Source organism: Mastomys coucha, unplaced genomic scaffold (genome assembly GCF_008632895.1).
Source record: "Mastomys coucha isolate ucsf_1 unplaced genomic scaffold, UCSF_Mcou_1 pScaffold21, whole genome shotgun sequence".
Classification (NCBI taxonomy): domain Eukaryota; kingdom Metazoa; phylum Chordata; class Mammalia; order Rodentia; family Muridae; genus Mastomys; species Mastomys coucha.
The window spans coordinates 176011982-176036884 of NW_022196904.1; the positions used below are offsets into that span (position 1 = coordinate 176011982).

A 24903-nucleotide genomic window follows, 5' to 3' on the forward strand; every position below is an offset into this window, starting at 1 on the left:
TCCCTCCTCCTCCTCTCCCTCCTCCTCCTCTCCCTCCTCCTCCTCCTCCTCCTCTCTGTTTTTCTTCCGCTCCTCCCTCCTACTTTTGTTGTTGTTTTCCTTTCAAATAAAGAGAATAATGTGGCAAAAATGTGATAACCTCCTCCCAGTTGTAGTACACAAGTGCTTTAGGTACCATTGAACTCAACAGTCATCAACAATTTCATTCTCCTCCGCTCCACAAGAGGAGGGCATGTCCTCGTCAAATCTTAACATTCACTGTATCCACGTGATTTTCTTAACAAATCGGGTAAGGAAGAAATATCAGTTTAAGCACTGTCTACTGCCGTATAAAAGCACGCACGGCTGCTGTACAAAGGTCGCCGGAGCAGCTCTTGACTTCAAAAGGCTTAGCATCTTGAGGAGAGACAGATGTGCAAAAGCAGGTGTGCCTCTCATCACACAAGCAGAATGTGACTGATGCTGTAATCATGTCAGGAAAGCTATGAAGAATGTTTTAAAAGATAAAACAACAGAGTTGTATCTTCCAGCCAGGGCAATTGGGCAAGCCATCATAGTGGGGCGGGCATTTAATCTAAGCATCAATATCAAGTTTAATGTGCCACAGCTGACTCTCGGTGAGTGCATTCAGGTTCCAGGGTATCACCGTTTCTTCTCTAGTCCCTGCACATGGCTGGTGCTATCATTTCTTCCAGAAAATTTCCAAAGCCTTAGGCTATTGAATGCATTTGGGAAGTCTTCTGAAACCACACCCTCGGGGCTCAAGGACTCGGCAACAGCTGGCTTAGGATCCTGGGTTCCTCTCATAGTCCTGAGGTGTAACAGGGACCTGAAAAAGTTAGCTCATGGGAAACAGCTCAGGGCTACTGGCTGGGTCCTCCTTGGGGATTGTTTCCTTTCTCTACAAGTCAAGGGCAAGCTAGGAGGTCACTCTGCCTCTCCTCTCTCCTGTCCTCTCCTATCCACTCCTATCCTCTCCCCTCCCCTCTCTCCTGTCCTCTCCTGTCCACTCCTGTCCTCTCCTGTCCACTCCTGTCCTCTCCTGTCCACTCTTGTTCTCTCCCCTCCCTTCCCTCCTGTCCTCTCCCCTCCCCTCCCTCCTGTCCTCTCCTGTTCACTCCTGTCCACTCCTGTCCTCTCCTGTCCACTCCTGTCCTCTCCCCTCCCCTCCCTCCTGTCCTCTCCTGTCCACTCCTGTCTTCTCCCCTCCCCTCTCTCCCATCCTCTCTTCTCCTCCCTTCTTTCCTTTCATGACTATCTCTTTTCCCAAGGTTTGAGCTAAACATGCCTCCCTTTGCTCGTTTGCTTTGTCTCAGCTCCTCTGGGTCTTTGTCCTCCTGGCCGGCTTTGCTCTCTCATCTCTCTCCTTGGTTACGGCCCCTCCTTCCATCTGTTTTGTACCCTTTATGGAGGGCTGGTGCTTTTGCCTGACCATAAGTGCAATACATGTTTATTGTAAAATATTTGGACAAGCCAATGTTTCTAAAAAAAAAAAAAACCAAAATCCATAACCTCCTCTTTGAGTGATAACCAGTGTTGAAATTCGGCATATTTTGGATCCTTTTCCTCCTATGTGTGTGGGACTTTAGATGTGTAATTCTTAATTAAAGTTAGAGTGCTACTATGCACACAGCTTTGTGCCTTGCTAGTTTTACTTAACATTATATAGTAGCATTTTCACATGTCATTACATATCCCTTGAAAACATGATTTTTTTAATGGCTGCATAATCTTCCACTGTTCGATGTACATGTCCTTTTAAATTCTAGGCTCATCATATTTTAAGGCTTAGCCGTGTGCAGCAACGGTGATTTCCTTAAACACCCTTCTCGCTCCACCCTCCCTCCCTCTCTCCCGGTCCCTCTACTTCATCCAGTTGATTGTTTAAGTTTAAGGAGGCAGAATTTCATCTTTCAGAGCATCTGTCTTCTGTGGAATTATATCTTCTTTTAGAACCTCTTGACACGGAGTCTTCTGTGCGTCTCTTTCCTCCTGAGAAGTTCCCCCAGTACCTTTGCCAGGTTTAGATAGGGTTGGTCTTCTCCCAGATCCCCATCACTTCCCTTTAACCATTTTCCTTTCTTGGCCAGAGTCAAGGCACCCATGGTAGGGATAGGATGGTGACCATCTCTGTCACGCAGAAACATTGCCTTCCCTTTCTGGGCTGCATTTTGTTCTGTTCAGATTTTAAATCTCATAAGGGGGAATCAGCCCAGATCGCCTCCCCAACACTCTTTGTGGCCCCTGTGCTAGCTTCTTCTTCCTTTCAAGAGGTAAAATGTGGTGGAGAGGCAAGTTCAGGATTCATCCATTTTTGTTTTTAGAATTGTATTGAACGAATCGGTCAACATTTGAGATCACGAGTATTAGGCCTTATGCTAGGTTTACAAAGATGAGAAGGTGGGATCTCTGCCTTCAGTTCAGTAAAGAAATCAAGTGGGTTTTTGTTTTTGTTTTTTAACTTTTAAAGAGATTTCAGTAAAGAAAGGCAATGTGGCACAGTTTACTTTTGGCTTTTGACACTTATCGGCCATAGTAAATAGTCTGAAGAAGTCACCTGTCTTTGAAAGCCCTCTGTTTTCCCAGGTCATGAGCCCAGTTTCCAGAGACAGCACACTGTGGTCTGGCTCTGCCTCTCTGTCGTTCATTAGCTGCTTCTATATGATCTTGAGAAAGTTTCTTAGCTTCCAGACTTCTTTTTCCTTACCCATGACATAGATATAATAGTAGAAGCTCCCTGGTAAGTTTTCTTACAAAAATTAGCTGTGTTACCATAGTAAAAAGTCGTACACAAGTGCCTATTTTACACCCAGTGCTTAATAAATTCCAATTGCCACTATTCTAAGAATTAAATCCGTGTGTACACATTAAGGATAGTATTTGGTATCAGAATCTGGCTCCATATATATATACATATACATACATATATATATACATATATATGTACATATATATATATATATATATATGAGTACACTGTCGCTGTCTTCAGACACACCAGAAGAGGGCATCAGACCCCATTCCAGATGGTTGTGAGCCACCATGTGGTTGCTGGAAATTGAACTCAGGACCTCTGGAAAAGCAGTCAGTGCTCTTAACCGCTGAGCCATCTCTTCAGCCCCCTATTTATTATTATTTTTATGGCAGAGATTAGGATGGAGAGCACGGGAACACTGAGAAAAGAATCACCACTGTTGCTGGGGGAGGGTCCCCTCCTATCTGCATCCGAAGAAACGCAATCCAGAAAAGCTCCCAGGATTTGTCCAAGGCCACACAGAAAGTGAACCAAGCAGCAAGCCAAGCTTTGGGGATTGTTACACCTATTCCAGGGCTGAGTCTTGGCTTAAGGGTGTGACATATATCCCAGCCTTGTTTTAGAGTCCCTAACGTAATGTCCCCAGAAGTAAGTAGGTATGGTGGGCATAGCAAGCCTGAGGCCAGGTGTACTATCAGCCACCCCAGTCTCTCCATGATGAACCCAGTCTCTGTTTAGAAGCTGCCGGTAGCATGTGGGGTTTGCCAATGCTACTGTGCTGGGCTGACCTAACATGGCCCAGAGCCAAAGCTTTGGGTCAGATTTCCAAGGGATTCTTTTTTCTTGTTTTGTGTTTGAGACATGGTCTCTCTATGTTATGGCTGTCCTGGATCTCTCTCTGTGGACCAAGCTGAGCTTAAACACACAGAGATCTGCCTGCCTCTGCCTCCCAAGTGCTGGGATTAAAGGCGTGCTTTGTCCCACCCAGCTTTCCAAGGGCTTCTTCATGAATGCCAGGCTTGATTTGGGGTTCATGGTGAGACCAGGCTCCAAGGTTGTCATTTTGAGGTAGGAAGCAGTGGGGTGCCACATTCTATCTCCTGTTGGGGTCACAGCAACACAGTATCCCCTTTTCCCCCCACCTCTCTCACCCCTTCTCTCTTGCTCCAGGCTTCCTGTCTCCTCTTCTCCTCTTTCCCATATCCCTTTTCTCAGTTTCTTTCCATCCAGACCCCTCCCCTTATGACCCTTTCTTCTTCTTGTCTTTTCCCTTCTTCCTCCAGCCTCCTCTGCCCCTCATCCCTTCGTCCCTCCCTCCATCTTCTCCAAATACAAAAAGCACTGCAGTTCTGGGGAAGCAATCCCATTCCCTTTTCCACTATCAGATGGGATGGCCCAAATGGCAACCCAAACCTCATCCAGGCCCTGCTGTGCCACTGCTGTTGGGGGTGGGGCCGGGGCTGCACAGGCGGGCTGCACTGAATGACAAGAGGGGATATTGATCGCATTCTGAACTCAGCCCAGCAGATAGAAGGTAATTAATGACTCCATTTGCCTCAGTACCGGGGAGAACAATTGAGTTTGCAACAGCAGCAACTGGCAGCTGGGGAGACTGGGGAGCGAGCTGGGGGTGAGCCCTCTGCAGGGAGGGATGTGGAGATGAGGTAGAGGATCAAATGTAGTGGTCCTTCCCCAACCTCGGTTAGGATTTCCTCCACACTCTTTACTCTCCTTCCCTCCTAGACAAGTTCTTGAGGTCATTCCTCTGACAGACTAAAGTTTGTCTTTCTCTCAGGGACTGCTTCTTGCCGGCCCTGGAATCTCACACATTTTGAACTTTTTCAGAGCTGTATTTCGTCGTTAGTAAAGTTGTATGGATGGGACCTCTTTTTCAGGTGCTCTGCGGTGGGGCTAGAGGCAGGGGAATAACAAGCACCTTGAGTCGGCCAAGAGGGCAGGACATGAGTGGTTAAAGGATGGATGTGGTGAGAATGGCTGGAAGGCTTGGCTTACTAGGAAGAAGCAGATGTTCTGGCTTCAGATCCAGGCTTTCTTCTCACCAGCTGTATGATGTTAGACAAACCAACTTGCTCTCTGAGACTTATTTCTTTAACTGAAAAACAATGATGATGATGATGATGATGGTGGTGGTGGTGGTGATGTTGATGGTGATGGTGATGGTGATGCTGATGGTGATGGCAATAACCTAGTAAAGTTGAACAGATTTAATAAGCATAAGTGAAAGCATACTTGGTTGGTTTCCCATGACCAGTGCAAATTTGTGTTTGGGCTTAGAAAACTAAGGCTCAGTGTTCGCATGCTTGCCTAGCCAATGCGAGGAGGCCCTGAGTTTGAACATCACCACTAGAAGGAAAAAAATTTAATGCTGAAGTTGATATAGTTTTCTCCTATGTTAGAACATTTCTTGGAGGTTGGAGAGGTAGCTCAGTGGTTAAGAGCATGTACCGTTCTTATAGAGGGGCAGAGTTCAATTCTCAGCACCCAAACTGAACCCCTTCTACTGCCTGTCCCTCTAGCTTCAGAGACATGCCTGCATTCACATGGACATACTCTCACACGGAGAAAAAAAGAAAAAGAAAAACAAAAACAAAAAAACCCCAAAGAACCAAAACTGCATACATACATAGCATTAAAAATAAAAATGATTTAAGAACTCATTTTAGCCTACTCCTAAAACCTCTCTCTTTTTTTGGTGAGTGCATATCCCCCATCCACCTCTTCCTGGTGACTTCCCACTCACCAAGATGCTGAGATCTCACTGGAAAGTCCCATTTGTGATCGCCCAGGTTGAGGGTTCTGGACTGGGGTAAGGTATGGGGGGCAGGGGCTGCTCCAGGAACAGATGGGGTGCACGGTGTTGAGGAAATAAGATTTTCAGGAGGTGGTCAAATGGAGCAGTGAGACATTTTCCTTCTTTCTTTCATTTTTGCACATATTATGTGTGTATGTGTGCACATGCATGTGTGTGTGCACACGCGTGTGTGTATGTGTGTGTATGTGTGAGTGTACTTATGTGTGAAATTGAACCCAGAGCCTTGAGTACACGCTCTATCATTAAGCTCCCCGGCTAGTCCGGAGATATTTTAAATAAAGATTTTAGAAGTGATCGTGCCCTAGACAACATAGGAAAGCATAGACAAAAAGAAGGTAAATTTGCATATGATCAGGAAGTAGCCACTATGACCATGTTGGGGACAGTATTTCCAGTGAAGATGATTCTTCTACATTCATGGTTGTCTTCTCTACATAGAGGCTGGGCTTCTGCTATGGAGCTGACTGAGTGTAGCTGTCAACCATCTTAGCCTATAGCTAAACTGTTTGCGGAGTAACTATCTTGTGCTGAGCTCCCTGGCCACCTGCCCTTATGGAGTCTGCACTTCGATGACTCTTAACCTTAGTTTTCTCAGAAGCTGAAGGGGGTTACAGTTCCTATCTATGTTGGAGAGTTGTTTAGAGGGCCAGATAACTCAAGATCTGTGAAGACTTTGTGTCAGGGATTCAATAAATAAGGAGTCAGAGAATAGTATGGGCTTAATTAATTCATCGATAGCTTGTCTGTACTCCATAGAGGACTTGCAGTGGGCCCACCCGCTTTGAGAAGAATCACACTATAGTAGAAAGAGCGTCTAGAATAGCCACGGGCCTAAACGTTCTACTGCCCAGTTATAAGAACTGGGAGAACTGGCCTCTTTCCTCCTACTTACTCAACTAGGTTCTACAACTATAGCCCGATAAATTTACCCTGATCATCTGGGCAGTCTGTACTTAGTCCACACACACCACAGAGGTTAGCCTCACTGTAGGAAAAGTGCCAGTGGAGAACTGGAGATGCGCCCTGAGTACGGCCAAGTGGTTCTCAGCTGGACCCTGCCTTTAGTGCCTAGGCTACAGAAGAAAGTAATTTAAGAGGCTAGCTCTCATGTCAGACCTAGACTCAAATCCTGACTGCCATTCACGAAGAGTGTGTTCTTTAACAAGCTACTTAACGTCCTTTGTCTTGGTTTCCTTATATGTAAAATGAGTACCACAGTATTTATTTCACAATGTTGTTGAAAGGATTATTAAATGAGCTCTGAAGTAGAGATGCATTGCTTTTTGCCTTTTAGTTCTTCTGAGCCGGGGTCTTACTACAGCCCCTGCTAGCTTGGGACTCACAATATCCCCTGCCTTTAACCTTCTAAATTCTGAACTTCAGGCATGGATTGCCATGTACAACTTTAGAATTCTTTTTGTTACTTTGCTTGTTTGTTTGTTTGTTTTATGGTACTGGAGATTGGACCCAAATATACTATGTAAATGCTCGCACTGGGCCACACCCTCAGTCCAAGGGGCTCTTGATCATTGTGTGATGGATGCTAGGGTGTCTGGCAGGGGCCAGGGGAAAGCAGGATTTAATCCACCATCGGTAGTGACTATTAGCCCAGTAGATGGGCTTTCCGTAGCATTGAGAGGGACATAATAAGCCTATAGCAACCATATTTGCCAACCTTCCTTTACAAGCATGGCCTGAGAGTTGGAAAGAGTGTTGTAAGGAGGGATTGTTCCAGAAAGTTTAGAATATGCAGACACTATACTCCATCCATACTTCTTGGCACAGGGAGTTCAAATGGAGACTCTGAGCCCTGTCCTGGGGCAGCTTCTGCCACCTGCTTTGGGTGGCTGCTCTGATTCCAGGGCTAAGTACCCCCTGAACAGGGAACAGTGTCTTCTGTCGGTGTGTGGGTGGTGTTGCAGAGGTAGGAAGAGTTTCCAGGGGATCTGCGTTGATGCTGCCAGAGTCTAACAGGACTGACCGGAAATGACTGGGTGTGCTTGTGTTGGACCAATCAGATTCTGGCCAGTCTAGAAAACCTCTGCCAGGGGTCTCGTACTGAATACCACCCAGGAGAGTTCATCCACTCAGTCAGTCAGCTAGTCACTTATTGAGAGAGCACCTGCTATGTATCATGCCTAGCATAGACTTACAGACATGCATCAGCCATGCTTCCTGCACACAGGGGCTCAGGACCTGGCTTCTTGGGTGGGGAATTGTCCTTGCAATCAATGCCACCTAACTGCTCTCGTGTGTTCATTCCCCGTCACTGGGAAAGCCTAGGTCAGGACTCAGTTTTGCCCCTGACAGTAGTTTTGCAGCTTAGCCAGCTAGCCCTTCACACTGTGGCTGGTCCTTGCCCTGGCCACTTCTCCAGACTGCCGAAGGATTTTTTTCTGTCACCTCTGGAAGGGCATCCCAGGTGTCGAGCACTGCCAACCACTTCGCTTTACTCCCCTCTCCTACACTCTTCTTCCATGGTTTCTCTTTCCCCTTCTACTCTCTTCTTTTCCTCCCGCTTCCTGGTCCTCCAGCTCACCCTCTGCTAGCTCCAGGTTACTCACCACAGCTGAACACCCAGCCACGACACCAGGTTCCATCCTTCTGACAAGCGTCCCCACCTCAGCCAGTCCCTCCCCCCCACCCCACCCCCAGTTGCTGGTATGGAAGGTTTCTTCCTTTTCCCTCTCCTCCTACCTGCCCTTCCTCAGCTTTCTCCTTCCAGAAGCGGCTCCCTCCTCCTTACACCTTCCTGGCCCCTCCCACTTCCTTGCTTCCGCCTGCCCTCTCTGCCTTAGCTCCTCCCTCTTTCCTCTCTTCCAAAGGAAGGGTACCATCCCTGTCATAGAGCATAGAGCAGATCTGTGGCTAGGTTGGGAGTCAGGGGATGTCTCCTCCTCTCCCCACTCGTAGTGGTGCTCTCTGCCTTCTCTCTGCCCCTTAATTCGCTTACTATCAACCCACACACACACCCTCCCTCCTGCCATGATTCCCTCCACCTCACTCCTTCACTGCTTGTCAAAACCTCACCTTTCTTCCCACTTGGGACTGCCCTCGGGACTTCTTCCATCTGAGGTTTGTATTCTCTGCAAGCTTGATGGCCCTGTGCCACCAGCACTCTCTTTCCTCCCCCCCTCCACACCGTCCTCCTCTTCCTCCACCTCCACCTCCCAGCACCACCTCTCCCAGAAGAGGGCTTCCTTTTTCCTTCCCTTCCAGCCCTCCCTGGCTTTCCACTGCTGCCTCTGTAACCTGTCTCACCACCAGGGCCTGTGTGTACAGAAAAATAAATAAATAAAAAGGTCAGCGAGTGGAGGGAGCAGCAATAACCCCTAAAACAGTACTATCAGTGGAACATGATTGATCAATTGAATTCCATAGCGGCTGAAAAATGTGGGATTAAGTAGTGTATTATACGCACAATGAGTTGAGGCATGATGTTCATTTCAAGTTCATTTCGCCGGCCTCTGCCACCAGATCAGGCAATCAATAGGGGCAGCAGATATCATATATCACCTCTCTGCGGGCTGGGGAGAGAGGACCATAATCTCTCGCAAATTTAGAGTGACAGATTTGTCAAGATCTGAAGGGCCCCTGAATAAATGAAGGCAAAGAGACTCCTCCAGCCAGTGACCTGAGGACAAAGCTTTAGTTCAGCTCCTACACACACACACACACACACACACACACACACACACACACACACACACATTCGGTCACAGGGTGAGGCAAGCCACACACAGGCATGTACACAAATCCACACAGAGCCATGAGAAGCATCTTGCCACACATATGTGCTCTCACACACATATTTGAATGCATGCAGACAAATGTACCTTCTATTCTTTAGAACCTGTTCAGTAAGAGCAATAGATACAAAGACCCTTGATTCGACTTTCCCTTGGCCCTAGCAGCAAGGGCATCCCCAGAAGGTAGGAGGCTTGCAGGCAGAGACAGTTTAGGCACAATGGGGCATGCAGACGGTGACAGGCCGTGGAGCTAGGGAGATGTATATCCTAGAAAGAGGAGGGTTCGTGGGAGAAAGGGAACATGGGGCCCCATATCTCATGTGCCCACATTCTTTTAAAAGATTCTTATTGTCATTTAAACTCATCCAGATCCTTTTTTATTCAGGTGTTTATGATTTATACATACATAAAAAACACTCACACAAAAGGGAAAATAAGTATACTGTATTCCAGTTCCCTCTACAGGGCTACTAATGGTTTCAGAACCATGCAGAAAAAAATACAACTACCAGACCTGGTAGTTCCGTCCATAGGAACATAAGAATGTCACCAAAGCAGCCTCTGTCCACTTCAGGCTGATCTTACTGTCTGTCTGTCTATTTGTCTGCCTGCCTGTCTGTCTGTCTGTCTGTCTGTCTCTCTCTCTCTCTCTCTCTCTCTCTTTCTCTCTCTCTCTTGTTCTCTGCCTCTGCCTTTCTGTGTGTCTCTCTCCATTTTTTCTTTTTCCACCTTTCCATCCCCCCCCACACACACATACACACACTCTCCTTGCTCCTGAACAGTATGGTGGGAAGGCAAGAGGTCCTTTTGGAAAGCAGTGCCTTTTGCTCCTTCTGGGAAGCCAGCAAGGAAGGACGACTGTAGATTGAGGTTAATCAATATGTAATACTTTCTATGGTCTCCCAAATGATACTGTACGGTGTTACTGTATATAATGCAATATTGATTATATCATATCATATAATCACCTATAAACTGATATATATAACAGTCCCAGAGGAACACCCTGGGGCCTAGAGCATGGGGCTGGCCCCAGGCTCAAGGCTCCCTAGCTTGTCTGGGCTAAGAGAAGCCATGAAATAGCAGGCTGGGGCCAGGACTGGGGCAGGGGCTAGGGCTGGAGGGCCATCAGAGTTGCTAACTGAGGGTCCAAAGCGGCTGTAGGATAGGCTCTTTGTCCTCAGAATAATCTAAAAGCTCCAAGTGGCCAAACACTGGAGGGCAGGGACAGAGGAAACAGAGATAAACAAGGTAACAAGTGGTTACCTTAAATAGAGATCTGAGACCAGACTGCCTCTGGCCCTCAGCACTCTCTAGTGGTGACCAGCCCTAGCTCCATGGAACAAGTTTTGACTCCTGGGGGAAACTAATGGAACAACCAGGTGTTCCAGGAGATGGCTGCTACTGAGCCTGAGCCTGAGCCATCCAGGGGAGAAAGATGGCCGGGTCCTAGCCACCGGCATGCTTTCTGGAGTCTGACCATGTGGAGACCCAAACAGCCCCTATGACTGACTCCTCTTTCCTCCTGCTCTGTGTCCAGCCCAACCAGAGTATCTCGGCTTTGCTCTCAGGGCCCCTCCTCCCCAGGGGTAGTTAATGACTTTACCCAGACTCTATGTTATACTTAGCTTAGAGATTTGATGATTTTTCAATCCTTGGAATCCGTGGAACTGAAATTTATCTAAACCCAGTTCAATTCTCCACAGTAATGCGTGTCTAAGAGCCCAGCCCTTTACCTAGTATGACTCAGGATGGGGGAGGTCCTGGGAAAAGAAAGCCTTGGAGATAGCCCCACGGGACCTCCTGCCTCCGTTTCTGCCCAGTCCTCCTGCCCACCCTGCTATGACCTCCCTTCTTTCTCTCCCCAGCTCTTTCTTTCAGAGTTCTGGCTTCCCTACCCTGTCTCTGAGGAAGGGCCAGCCCTCAGGCCTTTAGGCCTAGGCCTCTAGGCTCCTCTAGCTTGTGAACTAGAAGAAAGGGACCATAGCATGGGTACAGGGGCACAGGGGCCAGAGCCAAGTACCCAACCCTTTGCCTACTGCATCCTTCCTTATTTGGCCTGGTGCTCATGACCTAAGTGTCTGTGTGTTTCCCAGATGTGTCTGAGGGCTCTGTCCCTAATGGAGACTCCCAGAGTGGTGTGGACAGTTTGCGGAAGCACCTGCGAGCTGACACCTTCACCCAGCAGCAGCTGGAAGCTTTGGATCGAGTCTTTGAGCGTCCTTCCTATCCCGATGTCTTCCAGGCATCAGAGCACATCAAATCAGAACAGGTAAGAGAGGAACCTTCCTGTTCACCCAGAACAGAAAGGAACTGGGCAGAGCGAGACACTCCCACACCAGGCGACCAAATACTACTTGTGTTTATAAAGCGACCACCTGGGCACCACGTGAGCATGACCACACAGACAGACGTTAAAGAATAATTAAGAAAACTAACTTCAGTGTACAGTCATTAAAAAGTATAAGATATGGATCAAAGCAAAAATGCTGTCCCTACTCAAAGTTTCCAATTCCAACCCCACCCCAGCTCTAGCGTTCTGTGACCCTAGTATGGGATATAGTCAGAAATATCCTCTTGCTAACGACCTTTGCCCCGCCCCCACCAGGTCCCACAGAAAGTCTGTGAAAAATCCTCTTGCCCCGTGTCAGAAAGAAAGCCCACCCACGACTGCCTCCTTGTCCCTGATCCACCCATCCAATGTGAACCCAGGCTGGCTCACAGACATCTCAGCCACCCACAAGTCTCACAGACACAGAAAAGCACAGAGCACACAACACAGACCCAAACAAGCACTATGTCAGTAAAACACAGCACTCAGAAACGTATCCCTAAAGCCTTCACATTTCAGGGCTAGCAAAACAGTTCAGTGGGTGATGTCACTTGCCACCCAACACTGCAAGCTTGACAGCCTGTGTTTGGTCCCCAAATTCACGGGGTGCGGGGGAGAGAACTGACTCCACAGAGTCAGACTCCTCTGGTTGGCACACATGTGCCACAGCATGCCCTAGTCCCCCATGCAATAATAAGCTTTTTATCTTAAAAATTAAAGACTTCCCATTTCCCACCATCGTTCACCCACTCTCTCCACCACTCTTTCCTCCGCACACAGTACACACTACGCGGCCCAACAGTCCTGCAGGGCCCATACATTTGCATACTTCCCAGGCTGGCTGCTCAGTAACCCAGCGCACATATGACTTCATCCACACATCCATGTGCTCTCCAACCAGCCTACAAATATGGCCTAGGTCAGGCCTCCAACTGAAGAACAATACAGCCTGCTGTGCATACACTCACCTTGTACACACATGTGTGCACATACACGCATGCACACACACACACACACACACACACACACACTTGCACACTGGCTTCACCTCAAGCTCTACACAGCATAGTTGCACTTTAAGACTTCAATAGCCCCTAGCCTCTCCCCTTTCTCCCCGCCCGTCCTTTTATCCCATAAGCTGTTTGTCTTCATAAAACAAAAATCAAAAGTCTTTTTAAGGTGCCCTGAGCCATAAACCAACAAAGGAGGAGCTGGCCAAGGCGGGCGGCTCGCTGCACCCTCCCCAAGTCCCTGGCTGTATTACAATGAATAACCTTTATTTACTTTCATTAGACTATTAAACACCAGCACAGTCATTTTTCCCCCTGAAACTCGGAGCAGGGCCCATAAAGCAAATCCGAAGCCTAATTGAGTTCATTTTAATTTCTCTCCGATCACAGCGAATTACTCTGGTGATAAATCAGGGGGCAGCTTCACCCCCAGTAGAAGGCCTAATTTGCAGCTAATTACAAAACTGATTTCTACAGGAAGATCAATACGAGAAGGAATTGGAAATGACGAGGCAATCCCATCCAGCCAAGGAGGGGAGGGGGTCCTTTGGGGGGGCCAGGAAGCGGAAGGGAAAAAAACGGACCCGAAAGAGCAGAAAATCAGTTTTAATTTAACGTAATATTAATCAGAGCAACTTTTCCTGCTTTGTGCAGGCTCCTGGTCTGCCCGGCTCCAGGGTCTGGCTTGGTGGTAGTTGCAATAAAAAGGCAATTACCCAAGTGTTTCGGGCAGGACACCCTTTCAGAGTCAATGGATGGCCCCCTCCTACCCTTCTGTTAGCCATGTGGACTCTCCCCCTCCCCAATTTCATACCCCAGTGCACAGGCAGAGAGCAAGGGGCCCATGGGGCTGTCTTTGTTTGTTTTTTAAAAAGGGGCGCCCATACCCCATCAGCCAACCCAGCAGTGCCAGGCCGGAGGCCCACTAGGTCCTTCCCCCAACTGCTACCTCAGCCATGTGTCCGACTATCTCTGCCCCCATGGCACTCACTCAGAGGACCTTGAGCACCCCATACATCTCAGCAAGGGGATCCCCATTGCTGTGCTGCCTCCTGGAGCATTTTAGGCAAAAGACGAGGATGCTGGGTAGTCCACCTCCAGTGTACAGACTGCCTCTCTTCCACTCACCATGTCAGGTTCACCCCCACTCTCACCAAACTCTCCCTACCCACCCAGAGAGCCCCTCCCCATTCCCCTGCCCCACCCAGCCATCTCCTTCCACCCCATCTGGGAGGGCTCTGGGGTCCTCCTCTCCATCTGCACGCTGCATCTTCCCGTGTCTACGCATCAATAGAGAGCTGTCACTTTTCTCTCTCCTCCCAGGGGAACGAATACTCTCTCCCAGCCCTGACCCCTGGGCTTGATGAAGTCAAGTCCAGTCTATCTGCATCCACCAACCCTGAGCTGGGCAGCAATGTGTCAGGCACACAGACGTACCCAGTCGTGACCGGTAAGGTGGCTTCCAGGAGGGTGGGGGCACTGCCTTCAGTGGGGTGTCTCAGTCTATGCCATCTGGGCCCCAGTGAGACAAGTAGGCCCCCTGCCATGGTATCTGCAGAGTGACAGAGAGTCCTCCTGAGCAGATGTGCGCCGCCGATGTAGGGATAGAAACATTGTGGTCAGGGTTCTGGGCTTCAGCCTGAAAAGGTGGGGGCTAGGAGCCAGCAGCGGGCTCTCACTGTCCTCCCCTCCTTTGCTCTCTCTCCTCAGTTGTCTGGTTAGGAGACGAATGTTAGGGCAAATAGGCCAGCTGGGGAAAGCGGCTGAGAGGCCCGGGTCTCTGGCCTTCATACTCCTCTGTCCCCAAGAGTACTGTAGAGCTTGCTTTCCTCCCTCAAGGCTATGGCCTGGGACCTGAGGGTGTGGTAACAACTCTGCCAAGTGAGACACAGTTACTGTCGGCTTTCTACTGCTGCGTGGAGGAAGCCAATGAGAGGAAGCCGGATTCCAAGGCCTGGGGAAGTCAAATGTCGGGAGAGGCACCCTGGCCAAACCTTCCAGGGATGGGAGTTACGGAGGTACCTGGAGTGGCTGTGCAGGGTAGATCCAACAGATGATGCTTCTGAACGTAGAACTTCATATGCTGGCTTCAGAAGGTCCCTGGCACAGTGGAAGGGTTTCCGGGCCAGGAAAGTGTTCCAGTAAGAGAGACATACATTGAGGTGTTATTAAAATTCACCTAATTATTCTGGAGGTACTAAAGCCAATGTGCCATTCCTACCTTGGGAGACGGGATGACTCAGAAGGGTCTCAGTGGGGACTGGGAGATACTGAGGCGTTACCAGAGAGTGAGCTGAGGCCGCCTGGGGACAGGACGGCAAGGCTGTAGGTAGCCAGCGTCACTGCCAGTGACAGAGAACCGGCTATGAGGAGGGCTCTGTGGTGATTTGTCTAGGTGGTGACTTGGTAACTTTGTGTGGAGAGGAGGACCGCTCTGGCTGAGGGGGACTCAAAGTAATCACCCCAAACTTCAGGAGGCTCCCGAGGACCTTACCTTTCCTGTGCTCTCCTGAAGTGATATCTTGGTACAGCTGTGTCCAGCAAAAATAGAGTCGTAGTCTTTAGCTCGGAATCCAAAGAGTGACTAGGCTTTTGGGGAGCCATGTCCTTAGTGAGGCTCGCTCAGTCAGTTCACAGCTTAGACCAGTGAGTGGTTCTCGACCTTCCTAATGGTGCAAACCTCCCTTTAGTACAGTTCCTCGTGTTGTGGTGACCCCCCCAACCATAAACTCAGTTTTGTTGCTACTTCATAACTGTAATTTTGCTACCGTTATGAATCGTAATGTAACTATCCAATATCTGAGATGGACTCTCAAAGGGGTCGCGACCCACAGGTTGAGAACCACTCTCGTAGCTCAGCAATCCCTGGGTGAGAGTGTTCCAAAGCCCCCATATAGTTGCTCTCTGATCTTCCAAACCAAGCCAGGCCATCTTTCCAGTGCAGTAGATACTTCTCAAAAGTGGTGAAACAGCAAGAAGGACTTTTCTCAGTAGTTAGTGCTGCGAGTCCAGAAGGTAGGAACTTCCTGGGGATGGACAGACACATGGCTCTTCCGGGCAGAACTCCTGCTGCAGGGGACACTGGGGGCTAATGTGGAAAAGTGCCTCCACCTCGAACAGCCCCCATCAGTCTCCCCCCCATGGCCCTGGAACGGTCCCAGCTCAGCCTGGGAACATCTCCGGCTGATCCATCTGGATCCAAGTGTGAGAAAAGTTCATTTCAGACCCAGCTTGACATTCCCAGGTGGCGAGTTAGCAGTAACATCTCAATCTGTATGCGACATTTCAATCAAGCGAGGAGTAACAAAAGCAGAGCCATTAACATTCGGAGCTGTTCACCAGTGGTAATGACGGGGAAACTCCGCTCAGAAACTGGAAATTACCAAAAAAGAGAGAAGTGTGGAGCGGGGTGGGGGAGGGGAGGGGGCGAGTGGGGGCAGGGAATGATTTTTGCACACTTAGACCAAGATCCAGTGTTTGGATTAATAACTTGAGAAAGGGCTGCAGATTATACTCATTCTTAAAATGTTTTTTTTGGGGGGGGCTGGCAATTAAATGACTGCAGCTATTGATCTTTGTTGATTTTATGTCCTCCTAATTTGCATAATCTATTAAAGATGAATGATTCATGGTGTGTTTATCGAGGGGACAGACAGAGTTTGCTGGAGGTACTGTCAAGGTGAGAAACAGGTATTGCCCAGAGACTTCATGGGCAGTCTTGGGAACAGGTTTAGCATGGCCCAGGACTCCATGGGAAGCGTTAAGCTATGTATCAAGGACAGGCAGACACATGAACTTCCAGTGAGTTCTTCTAGACATATGCTGACATCTGTGAGAACGGGCCTCCAAGCAGGCTGAGGAGGTGAGAGATTCTTGGTGTATTTGCAGAAATTCTTCCCAAAGATCCCAACCCATAGAATCCCACTCTGCAGCCCACACTGGCCACTCATAGCTACCCAGCTACCCCACGGTCTCCCAAGGGCTTCAGTTAAGAAGGGTGAACGGCTGTACCCCGCTCACAAGCATTCTTTAAAATCTTACTTCATTTGAGACTAGTAAGGGCTTTGGCAGAGGAGGAAAAAGGTGTTTAGGTGAGTGAAGGCTCATGGGTACTAAATCAAGGAGCTGCAAGGCCATAGTATGTTTAGAGCCTTGGATGTGCCAAGGAATTCCACCAGTCCTAAGGTACCCAGCTCATCCTCCTTCCTAGAGGCCAAAGCTCAAAGAACGGGTCTTAAGGAAGCTGGCTGGCAGGGCCTCAGTCCAACCTGAGAAGCCAGACCTTATTGATATTCCTGCCGTCTCCTGGCACTAGAGGCTGATTTCAAACTTCACCAGCCACTTGATACAGCTGTTCCACAAGGTCAGGACTGAGAGGAGACAGGAGCCTGAACTGTTGTGGAGAGAGAGTGGGAGCCAGTGGGCCAGGACACAGCTAATCACATCTCAGGCAAGGGTAACTGCTACCTGCCACAGGTTAGGACTCAGCCCAGTAGCCTCCCCACACCGCTTCCAGCAGGGAACCAAGGCAAGACAACCGATTTCTCAGGGTGGTGTTTGGAAGTTCGGCCCGAGATTTTAATTTCACCGCATCACAACTCAGCAAGCTGCCAAGTCAAGCTGGTTATTTAAATTTATCACCCAGTCTCCCCTCTGCTGCTGGGTTGCTCTAGCTCAGCTGCATCTCTTTGCTCCAGCCCACTGCTCTAGGCTGCCGGTCTGGAACAGAGCCGACTTTCAACTAAGTGATAAAGAAAATGGGACCCACTAGTTGGGAAAATGGGCTGGGGGCACTCTGGCCTCAGGCTTCCTCAGAGTGGTTGCTTGGAGCTGCCTTCAACCACCTTCATATCCTCTTCAAAGAACCCCACAGGGAAATGGCCTTAACCCTTAAGTGTTCCACAAACCCTCTGGTCTGGGACTCCACAGAGAGGCCTCTGCCGCAGCTGCATGCTGTATATCATTCACTTCTTAAGTTTCCCAACACCAGTAGCAACAAGAGCTCTGCTTCCCCATGGCTTCCTCTCTGGCCTTGGACCAGGCTGCAGTAATAGGTGAGTCTGCAGGGACCCTGAAAGTGATGTTAAATCTGAAAGGAGGAGATGAAAACAAGGTCTAGGATCCCCAAGTCTGTGGGTGCTTTGGGGAAGTGCTTTGGGGTGTTCAAGGGTGCCTTGGCTTAGGCAAAGTCTGTTCAACAACAGTTTCCAGAAGTCCAAGCAGCCATGGGTTGAGTTGGTGCTAAAGGGAGTTAGGGCTCACAAAGCTTAGGTGCTTCCAGATGCTAAAGAACACACATGTCCCCAGAGCAGGCTTCACTGGCCTCTAGTGGGCATCACTACCAAGCACTGGGCAAGCCTTGTGCAAATGCAGTTCTTGGAGGTATGAGAGGAATGAAGCTGGTCCTCAGAAACAAGGGTCTAAGCTTAGCGCAACAGAGCTGGGTAAAATGTAACAGCTCTATTACATGTTACAGGAGCAGTTAATGTGCAGCCACACCTCGCACCTCGCTCTGGAGCCAGAGTCAGAGCAGGATGTGAGACACTGTGAGTTTCACGTGGAGGTAAACCTTAATGTAGGAATGCTGAGGTATAATGCCCGCAGACCAGGGCGTGTGATCTTGAACCCAAGAAAAATAGAGGTAGGACAGGGACAACACTGCCCAGGAACTGGAGAGCCACAGGTTCTCCCCCATAACCCAGGGAAATAAAGGAGAGGGGTACATGTCATCATGAGAAATGGAGACATGAAAGCCCAGGTGTAGATCTAAGTTCAAGTTCATGTCATACGTAGTTGCAGGAACCTCAAACCAAGAAGGTCCACACAGAATTTCGTGCAGGGCAATGATTCCCTCTGGTGCCAGCAGGGATGATGTGGAACCTTCTCCGTAATGACATCTTATGACCCAAGAGGCAAAGGACTCCCATTGAGAAAAAACAAACAAAAAGCCACCGTAGATGATGAGCTCACCATAAAAACTTTCCACGCTCCACCTGATGCTGAGCCATCATGAGGGGACCTTAGCAGAAGGACAATCAGCATTCCCAAGGACCAGCCAACCTGGAACGTCCCAATGTGAAGATATCAGTTAAAGAAAAGATCCAACAGATAGACTAGTTTTTATTTCAACCCGGATCTGGACCCAGGAGTCTCCCCCACCCCACCCCAGTGCTGAGCCAACTGTCAGATAGTGGAGACCCAAAAGGTCAATGGATGAAAGGGGAGGGGGGGTTTCCCTAGCTTTACTCAGTCTCAGAGTCTTCTCAGTAAAGAATCTTGCTTATTTTGGATAATATTGAATATGAGAAACTCTATGATCAGGACAGTGCCGTCTCTACTGTGTGTGCCTGTGAATGTTGTAGAGGAAGGCTTTGAAGAAGCCGCAACTCACGTCCAAGAAGGATCTATGGATGGGACCCAAGAGGGCGGTGCCCAAGTCAGACAGAGGAGATAGAAACTATCAACTTGGAACAGAAGTGGGGAGGTTGGAGACCCCAGGTTCAGAGCTAAAGAGCAGAGGTGACCCTGGAGCCCTGGGGGCCAGAGGAAGCAATGCTGGTACAAACCTAGTTACAGCTCACTCAGCAGCTTGCCTGCGTATCCACCGGATAGCAAAGTGGCCCTTCTGGCAGGTAGAGTTGTGGACCCTGGGAAACCTCCTTCTACTCAGAGTCCTGAGCACCTCCAGGGACCTCCCCTTTCCTGTAGTTAACAACCCCTTTCCAATGCAACTGCATTTCCCCCATAAAATAAACACATAGCTCTTGGCCAGCCCCTTAGGGGTAGGAGAAGGCAATAAAAGCTCTGAAATGTTTCTGAAAGAGGCTAGGAGTCTCCTACTCTTGTCTATTGGCTCAAAGCCCCTGATTAGCTGGAGGAATTTAGGGCACAGACATCAGAGTTTCCCTCCAACCTTGAAAGAAGAGGGTGAGGCCAACTTCAGACAAGTGACAAGTGGCAGTAGGAGAGCCCACTCCCATGGCAACCAAGCCACGCAGGAGGGCTCTCCTTTATATCTCTTAGGCTGAGAAGACCCGAGGCATAGAGAGGTGAGGCCTCCTTTAGCTATCTCAGAGGCCTCTGGCTGCATCCCTAAGGACCCCAGACCCAGACCTCACTGTGATTTAATTATGGAGGCATTTCCATAGCAATGAGACATTGACAGATATGCAGTGCCCTGGGCCAGCAGCTTAGGGAGGCGCTGGATGAGACTCTTCCTTTTCTTCTTCTTCTTCTTCTTCTTTTTTTTTTTTTATCCAGTCTACCTCTTGAGGAGAAGGATGTTAAAAAGAAGAGACATTAACCCACTCTGGGGCTGAGGGCAGCCAGCTTAGAGTAGAATCAAATATGAACTGTTGTAACACAGCCCCATGCCTGTTCCTACCAACCATCCTGGGAATGATGGGCTAGCCTCCCCAGGGGTGAGCCTGGGTAGAAGCACACAGTCTGACAGCAGGGCCACATAGGGAGTCATCGGGGAGATGACAAGGGTTTGGGAAATCTTAGCAAACACGGTCTGTAGTCTGGGTCTGAGTCTGAGTCCGAATCTGGTCCACATCATGGAGTCTTTGCCACTTCTCTTTATCTCTTCCATCCACAAAGCAAACCCAAGAGTTTGACACTGGGTGCGTCAAACTCTTTTCCTTCTTCATACACTCTCCCTGACTCATTTAGCGATAAGGGAGACAGGCCTGTCCGAATGTGAATCAAAACATTTTTCACAAATTTATGGCCTTTATTTTAAGTACATAGAGTACCCAACCCAGGTTAAGGAGGGCTGTCTGGGCAAACGCTCTGTTTTCACAATGAGAGAAGTAGGGGGAGCCTTTCACAGTGATACCAGATGTTATTTAGAGATTGCTTAGGGTAGCCCAAAGAGGGGCCCCTCAACACTTAGCTTGTTTACTCTGCTCGTTGGCACTTCCTAAGAAGAGATTGCCTAAGGAAAAAAGACTGCTAACACAACCTTTTCCAAATGACCAGAATTGTGAACAGTGGAGCTTTAAGGAATGTCATAGGCATGGCTCAGAAATGTCTTAGTGGCCTTAAAGCCACCAAGACAAGACTTGAAACCCGTTTCTCAAAGAACCAGATACCTACGGGATGACAGGAAGGCCCTCCTTAGCTGTCGCCTCAGGACAAATAAGCCAATGCTTTCTTGACCCCAGCTTTGCACCGATGCTGTCATTTCTGGGAGGGCTTTACTGCCTTCAGCTTGGAATCCTCCACCCTCCTCCCCAGTGGAGGCTGGGCTGCCTGGCAGAGGAGGAAATCCAGTGCTGTGCTGGGAAAGCAGGCTAATGCTCCAGCAGCTTAAGTGGCTGTTTTTTCCTTGGGATTAGAGTTTCACTTACACAGAGCGCCTGAAAAAACGCTGTGCTTTCAGAAGGATTAGAGCTGACAATTCAGCGCTCTCCCGGAACAAAATAAAGCCAGAGAGGACCTAGGAGACCCAGAGTATCAGGAGACTGTGCAAACAGGCTTACCCTCTGCCACCCAGCATGGGGGTCTCTCATACAGTGGGCTGGTGAGTCCCTGGCCTAACCTCCTGAGTGCTAGCCTGTTGCTGCCTGCAGGTAAATATGAACAGGTTAGCCCCTGCTCAGCTCTGCTCTTCATTTGGAGTCAGAGGAAACAGTACCGGGAAGCAAGGTGAGAAGAGTATTGGAGATTTCTCTTTCAGAGTCTTGGTTTTTGCCTCTGTAAATGAGCCAAGTTTCCTTTTGGCCCTTTGAGTGTGGGTGTGTGGTTCTCAATAGCACTCCTAGTCTTCTCTCAGGCTGAGGATGCAGTTCATCCAAGACCCTGCTGCGTTAGAGGAAGCCCTCCTGTGGGTCCCTGTGCTGCATTACACAGCCCTCTAAGGGCCTTGTGTGAGGGGAGAAGGTGGAAACAGCCCGACTAGTTGTGTCCAGATGTTTGTGGTCGAGGGGCGGACCTCACTGAGCCAATGCAGGTCTAGCATCTCTGCCTAGGGCAACCTGGGATGAAGCTGTCAGTGGGCAGCTACTCAGCTAGAACAGCCACCCTGAACTGTGAGCACAGCCCCCTCTGCTGGAGCCTGGAGTAGGCGAGCCTAGGGCTGAGTACCCAGAACAGGGGCCAAGGTGGGGTCCTCCCCCGGGCACAGAGCTCTGTTCTAGAAAACAAACTTTGGGAGAGTCTGGGAATCCTAGAAATAAAACCCCAAATGAAATAGATAGAAAACCGTTCTCCTGTCTCTTGAAAGCAGATTCAGAGACCACTGCTTCAATGTATTACACACAACTTGCAAGTGCAAAGATAAAATATATTTAGGGAGCAATTAAAAAGTCGGCAACTATATTCTTGTGTGTATTATAAATGCTTTGTGTCCCATGTAAGCGCCGACCTCCAGCCTTGAAGGCCTCATTTTCTGAGAGGCAGACAAACTTGAGGAGAGGATAGTAAAACAAGAGTTATGTTTTCTGGCCCTAGGGCCCTCCACAGTGTCAAATGGAGAGCAAAAATGCTTATTTTCAGAGAAAGGTGCCAAGAAAAAGCATCTCTAAGCTCTATGGCTATAACTTGTGCCGTATAAATCTGTGTCTAATAAGCCTAGTTGCAAAGGCATCACTAGCAGCAATTTCTGCTTCCTGGGTAGCCTCCTTCCTCCTGGTTCCTTGGTCTTCTCAGTGCTGACAGTGGCCTGGTCTTGGAGAAGTCCGAGGCTTCACACTTCTCTTGTCCCTTCTTTTGAAATTGGTTCTATTATTTTAATTATGTATATCTGTGGGGGGGGCACAGGGTACATGCACATGAGTGCAAGCTCCCTCAAAGGCCGGGGTGTGCAGGTTCTGGAGCTGGGATTACAGGCATTTGTGAGCTTCCTGATGTGGGTGCTGGGAACTGAACTCAGGAAAATCGGTATATGCTCTTAACTAGTGGGCCATCTCTCCAGCCCATGTTTGCTGTTTTGTATATAGTTTTATTAATGTTATTTGAGTAGTTGCAAACAGAGCAGCATCTTATACCAAAGGACAGGGGTTTTCTTGTTTGTTTGTTTGTTTAATAAACATAACTTATTCACTTTGGAGTGATGAATACTTTTGAGAATACAATTTTTTAATTTTTTTTATTTTATATGTATTAGTGTTTTGTCTGTATATATGTCTGAATGACGGTGCTAGATCGTGGAGTTACAGTTATGAACTGCCATGTGGGTGCTGAGAATTGAACCTGGGTCTTTGGAAAAGCAATCAGTGCTCTTAACCACTGAGCCATCTCTCTAGCTCTAAAATCACAATTTTTTAAATGTACCTTCTACTCAGAAAAAGGTGGGTATAATGTGTAAACACCTTAACGTGTATGTAAAGCTTTCTATGGAAGTTTCTCTTGAACTATATTTGTGGTGCCTTATCAAATCCATGAACCCCAATCTCAAATTCCCCCACTGTACAAAAATGAAGCAAGCTAAAACACACAAGAAATAAACAATCTTAAGCCCGGTGTGGTGGCACACATCTTTAATCCCAGCACTGGAGAGACAGAAGCAGGCAGATCTCTGAGATTGAGGCCAGCCTGGTCTACAGAGCAAGCTCCAGGGCAGCCAGGGCTACACAGAGAAACCCTGCTTCAAAAAAAAAAAAAGAAAAATAAGAAGAGAGAGAGAGAGAGAGAGAGAGAGAGAGAGAGAGAGAGAGAGAGAGAGAAACAGAAACAGATAGCCCAGGATGTTCTCCACAGGACAGATCGTTTAGCATGATCCCAGGTTATTTTCCTAGACCAGATATTCTCTGTTTTTAGATCTGTCATATTTGGGATTATCATTCCAGTATTGATTTCCAGGTCTATCACTGCTGTAGTCCAAGCTCCTCTGTGGATGAGCTGTGAACCCTGACCATAATCCTTAGTTCCTCTGTGTTTCAGTTTCTCATCTGAAAAAAAATCAGAAATTAGAAATAGGTCAACTGATAGAACTGGTAAAAGACATAAAGGAGGTAACACAGTGAGACAGATACTGAAGGCAGTGCCTAGCACACGACAGTTGTTCAGTGCATTCTAGAGAGACCGGGAGCAGAGAGATTGGTGACCCAGTACCCAGCAAGGTGGCACATACGATCTGATGACTCAAAATTTCTAATTTCTCCATAAAATCTGGTGCTTTGCTTCTGTCTGTACTTGGAAGAGAGGCTGCACTTAGAACCCTCCAAAACAGTTGATTTGCTCTGGCCCATTTGCTAAGGAATGCCTGACGAAAGTGCACTGTCTGATTCAGACGGAGTGGCTGTTGCAAAGATTGGCTTCGGCGTCTTCAGGGACTCCCGCAGTTGAACTGTGAAGTCATCCTCACCGAGTGCAGCCCTTCCAACACTTCTGGGTACTTTAAGATCCTCCACTACTCCTGTTTCTCAGGGATGCTTTTCGTGTTAGAAAACTCTCAAAGGAACTGAAGCCGCCACCCCATAGAGTTTTACTACAGACCTTCCATGCACCTGTTCATTCCTGTGTCCCTTTCCTTCCCTGCCTTGTCTTAATGACAATGTGGTGGTTAGAGGCTTTGCTTGCTGGAAAACTTCTTTACCTTCTCGTTGGCTCTTTTGGGGGAGTATCTGGGTCCATGTTGTCATTAAAGGCAGTGTGGCATAGACATGGCTTCTAATGTTGGTACTATCGTTTACTGGCCGTGTAATCACAGGAGAGTCATTATGATTCTGTGCCTCCATCTTTCTACCTTTAAAACGAGGGCGTGGCCCTCCAGAAGACTCATCCTTGAAAGCTCAGAAAGCAAGTAGACAGCCCAAAATGCCCACTCTCTCATAGTAACATTGAGTTTTTATCCGCTTTGATTCCTGGTACTATTTTTATGTTCCTGGCATTGTCAGTGAGCAAAGCGTTTTACTGCTTCCTGTCTTCCATGGGATGGCACATATTTTATAACTGACGTACTCTGCCATGAAGCGGCTTTTCTCCTGTTTCTGTGATTCTGCTCGTCCGTATAACGGAGATGGCCAAACCATCTTACAGTTTCCGAGTCCCTCCCCGCCCCCATCTCTCTGTAGCACTGCGGTACCCAGTGCTCTGTCAGTTCTCCCATTTCCTATTGCTATTCCTTACTGAAGGAGGCTTGCTCAAAGAATGCTGCTGGGCAAATGGTATGACAGCCTCAGTAATTTGAAAACTTCCTGCATTGCATGCTTTCTATTATTGACAATGGTGTTCCAGGAGAATATACGACTCTAGCAAGACTTTGGTCAATTCCTCCC

The 24903-nt window shown here is 48.4% G+C and overlaps 1 protein-coding gene across 9 annotated transcripts in view; it reads left to right on the forward strand.

The window, feature by feature from the left end:
* Window positions 1–24903, forward strand: part of Pax2 (paired box 2) — a 92177-nt gene that overhangs the window by 58644 nt on the left and 8630 nt on the right. For all 9 annotated transcript variants that reach the window (XM_031390442.1, XM_031390443.1, XM_031390435.1 and 6 more), the window contains 2 exons: window positions 11434–11609; window positions 14003–14129. In XM_031390442.1, coding sequence (XP_031246302.1) covers window positions 11434–11609; window positions 14003–14129 — 303 coding nt within the window. The remainder of the gene's footprint in view (window positions 1–11433; window positions 11610–14002; window positions 14130–24903) is intronic.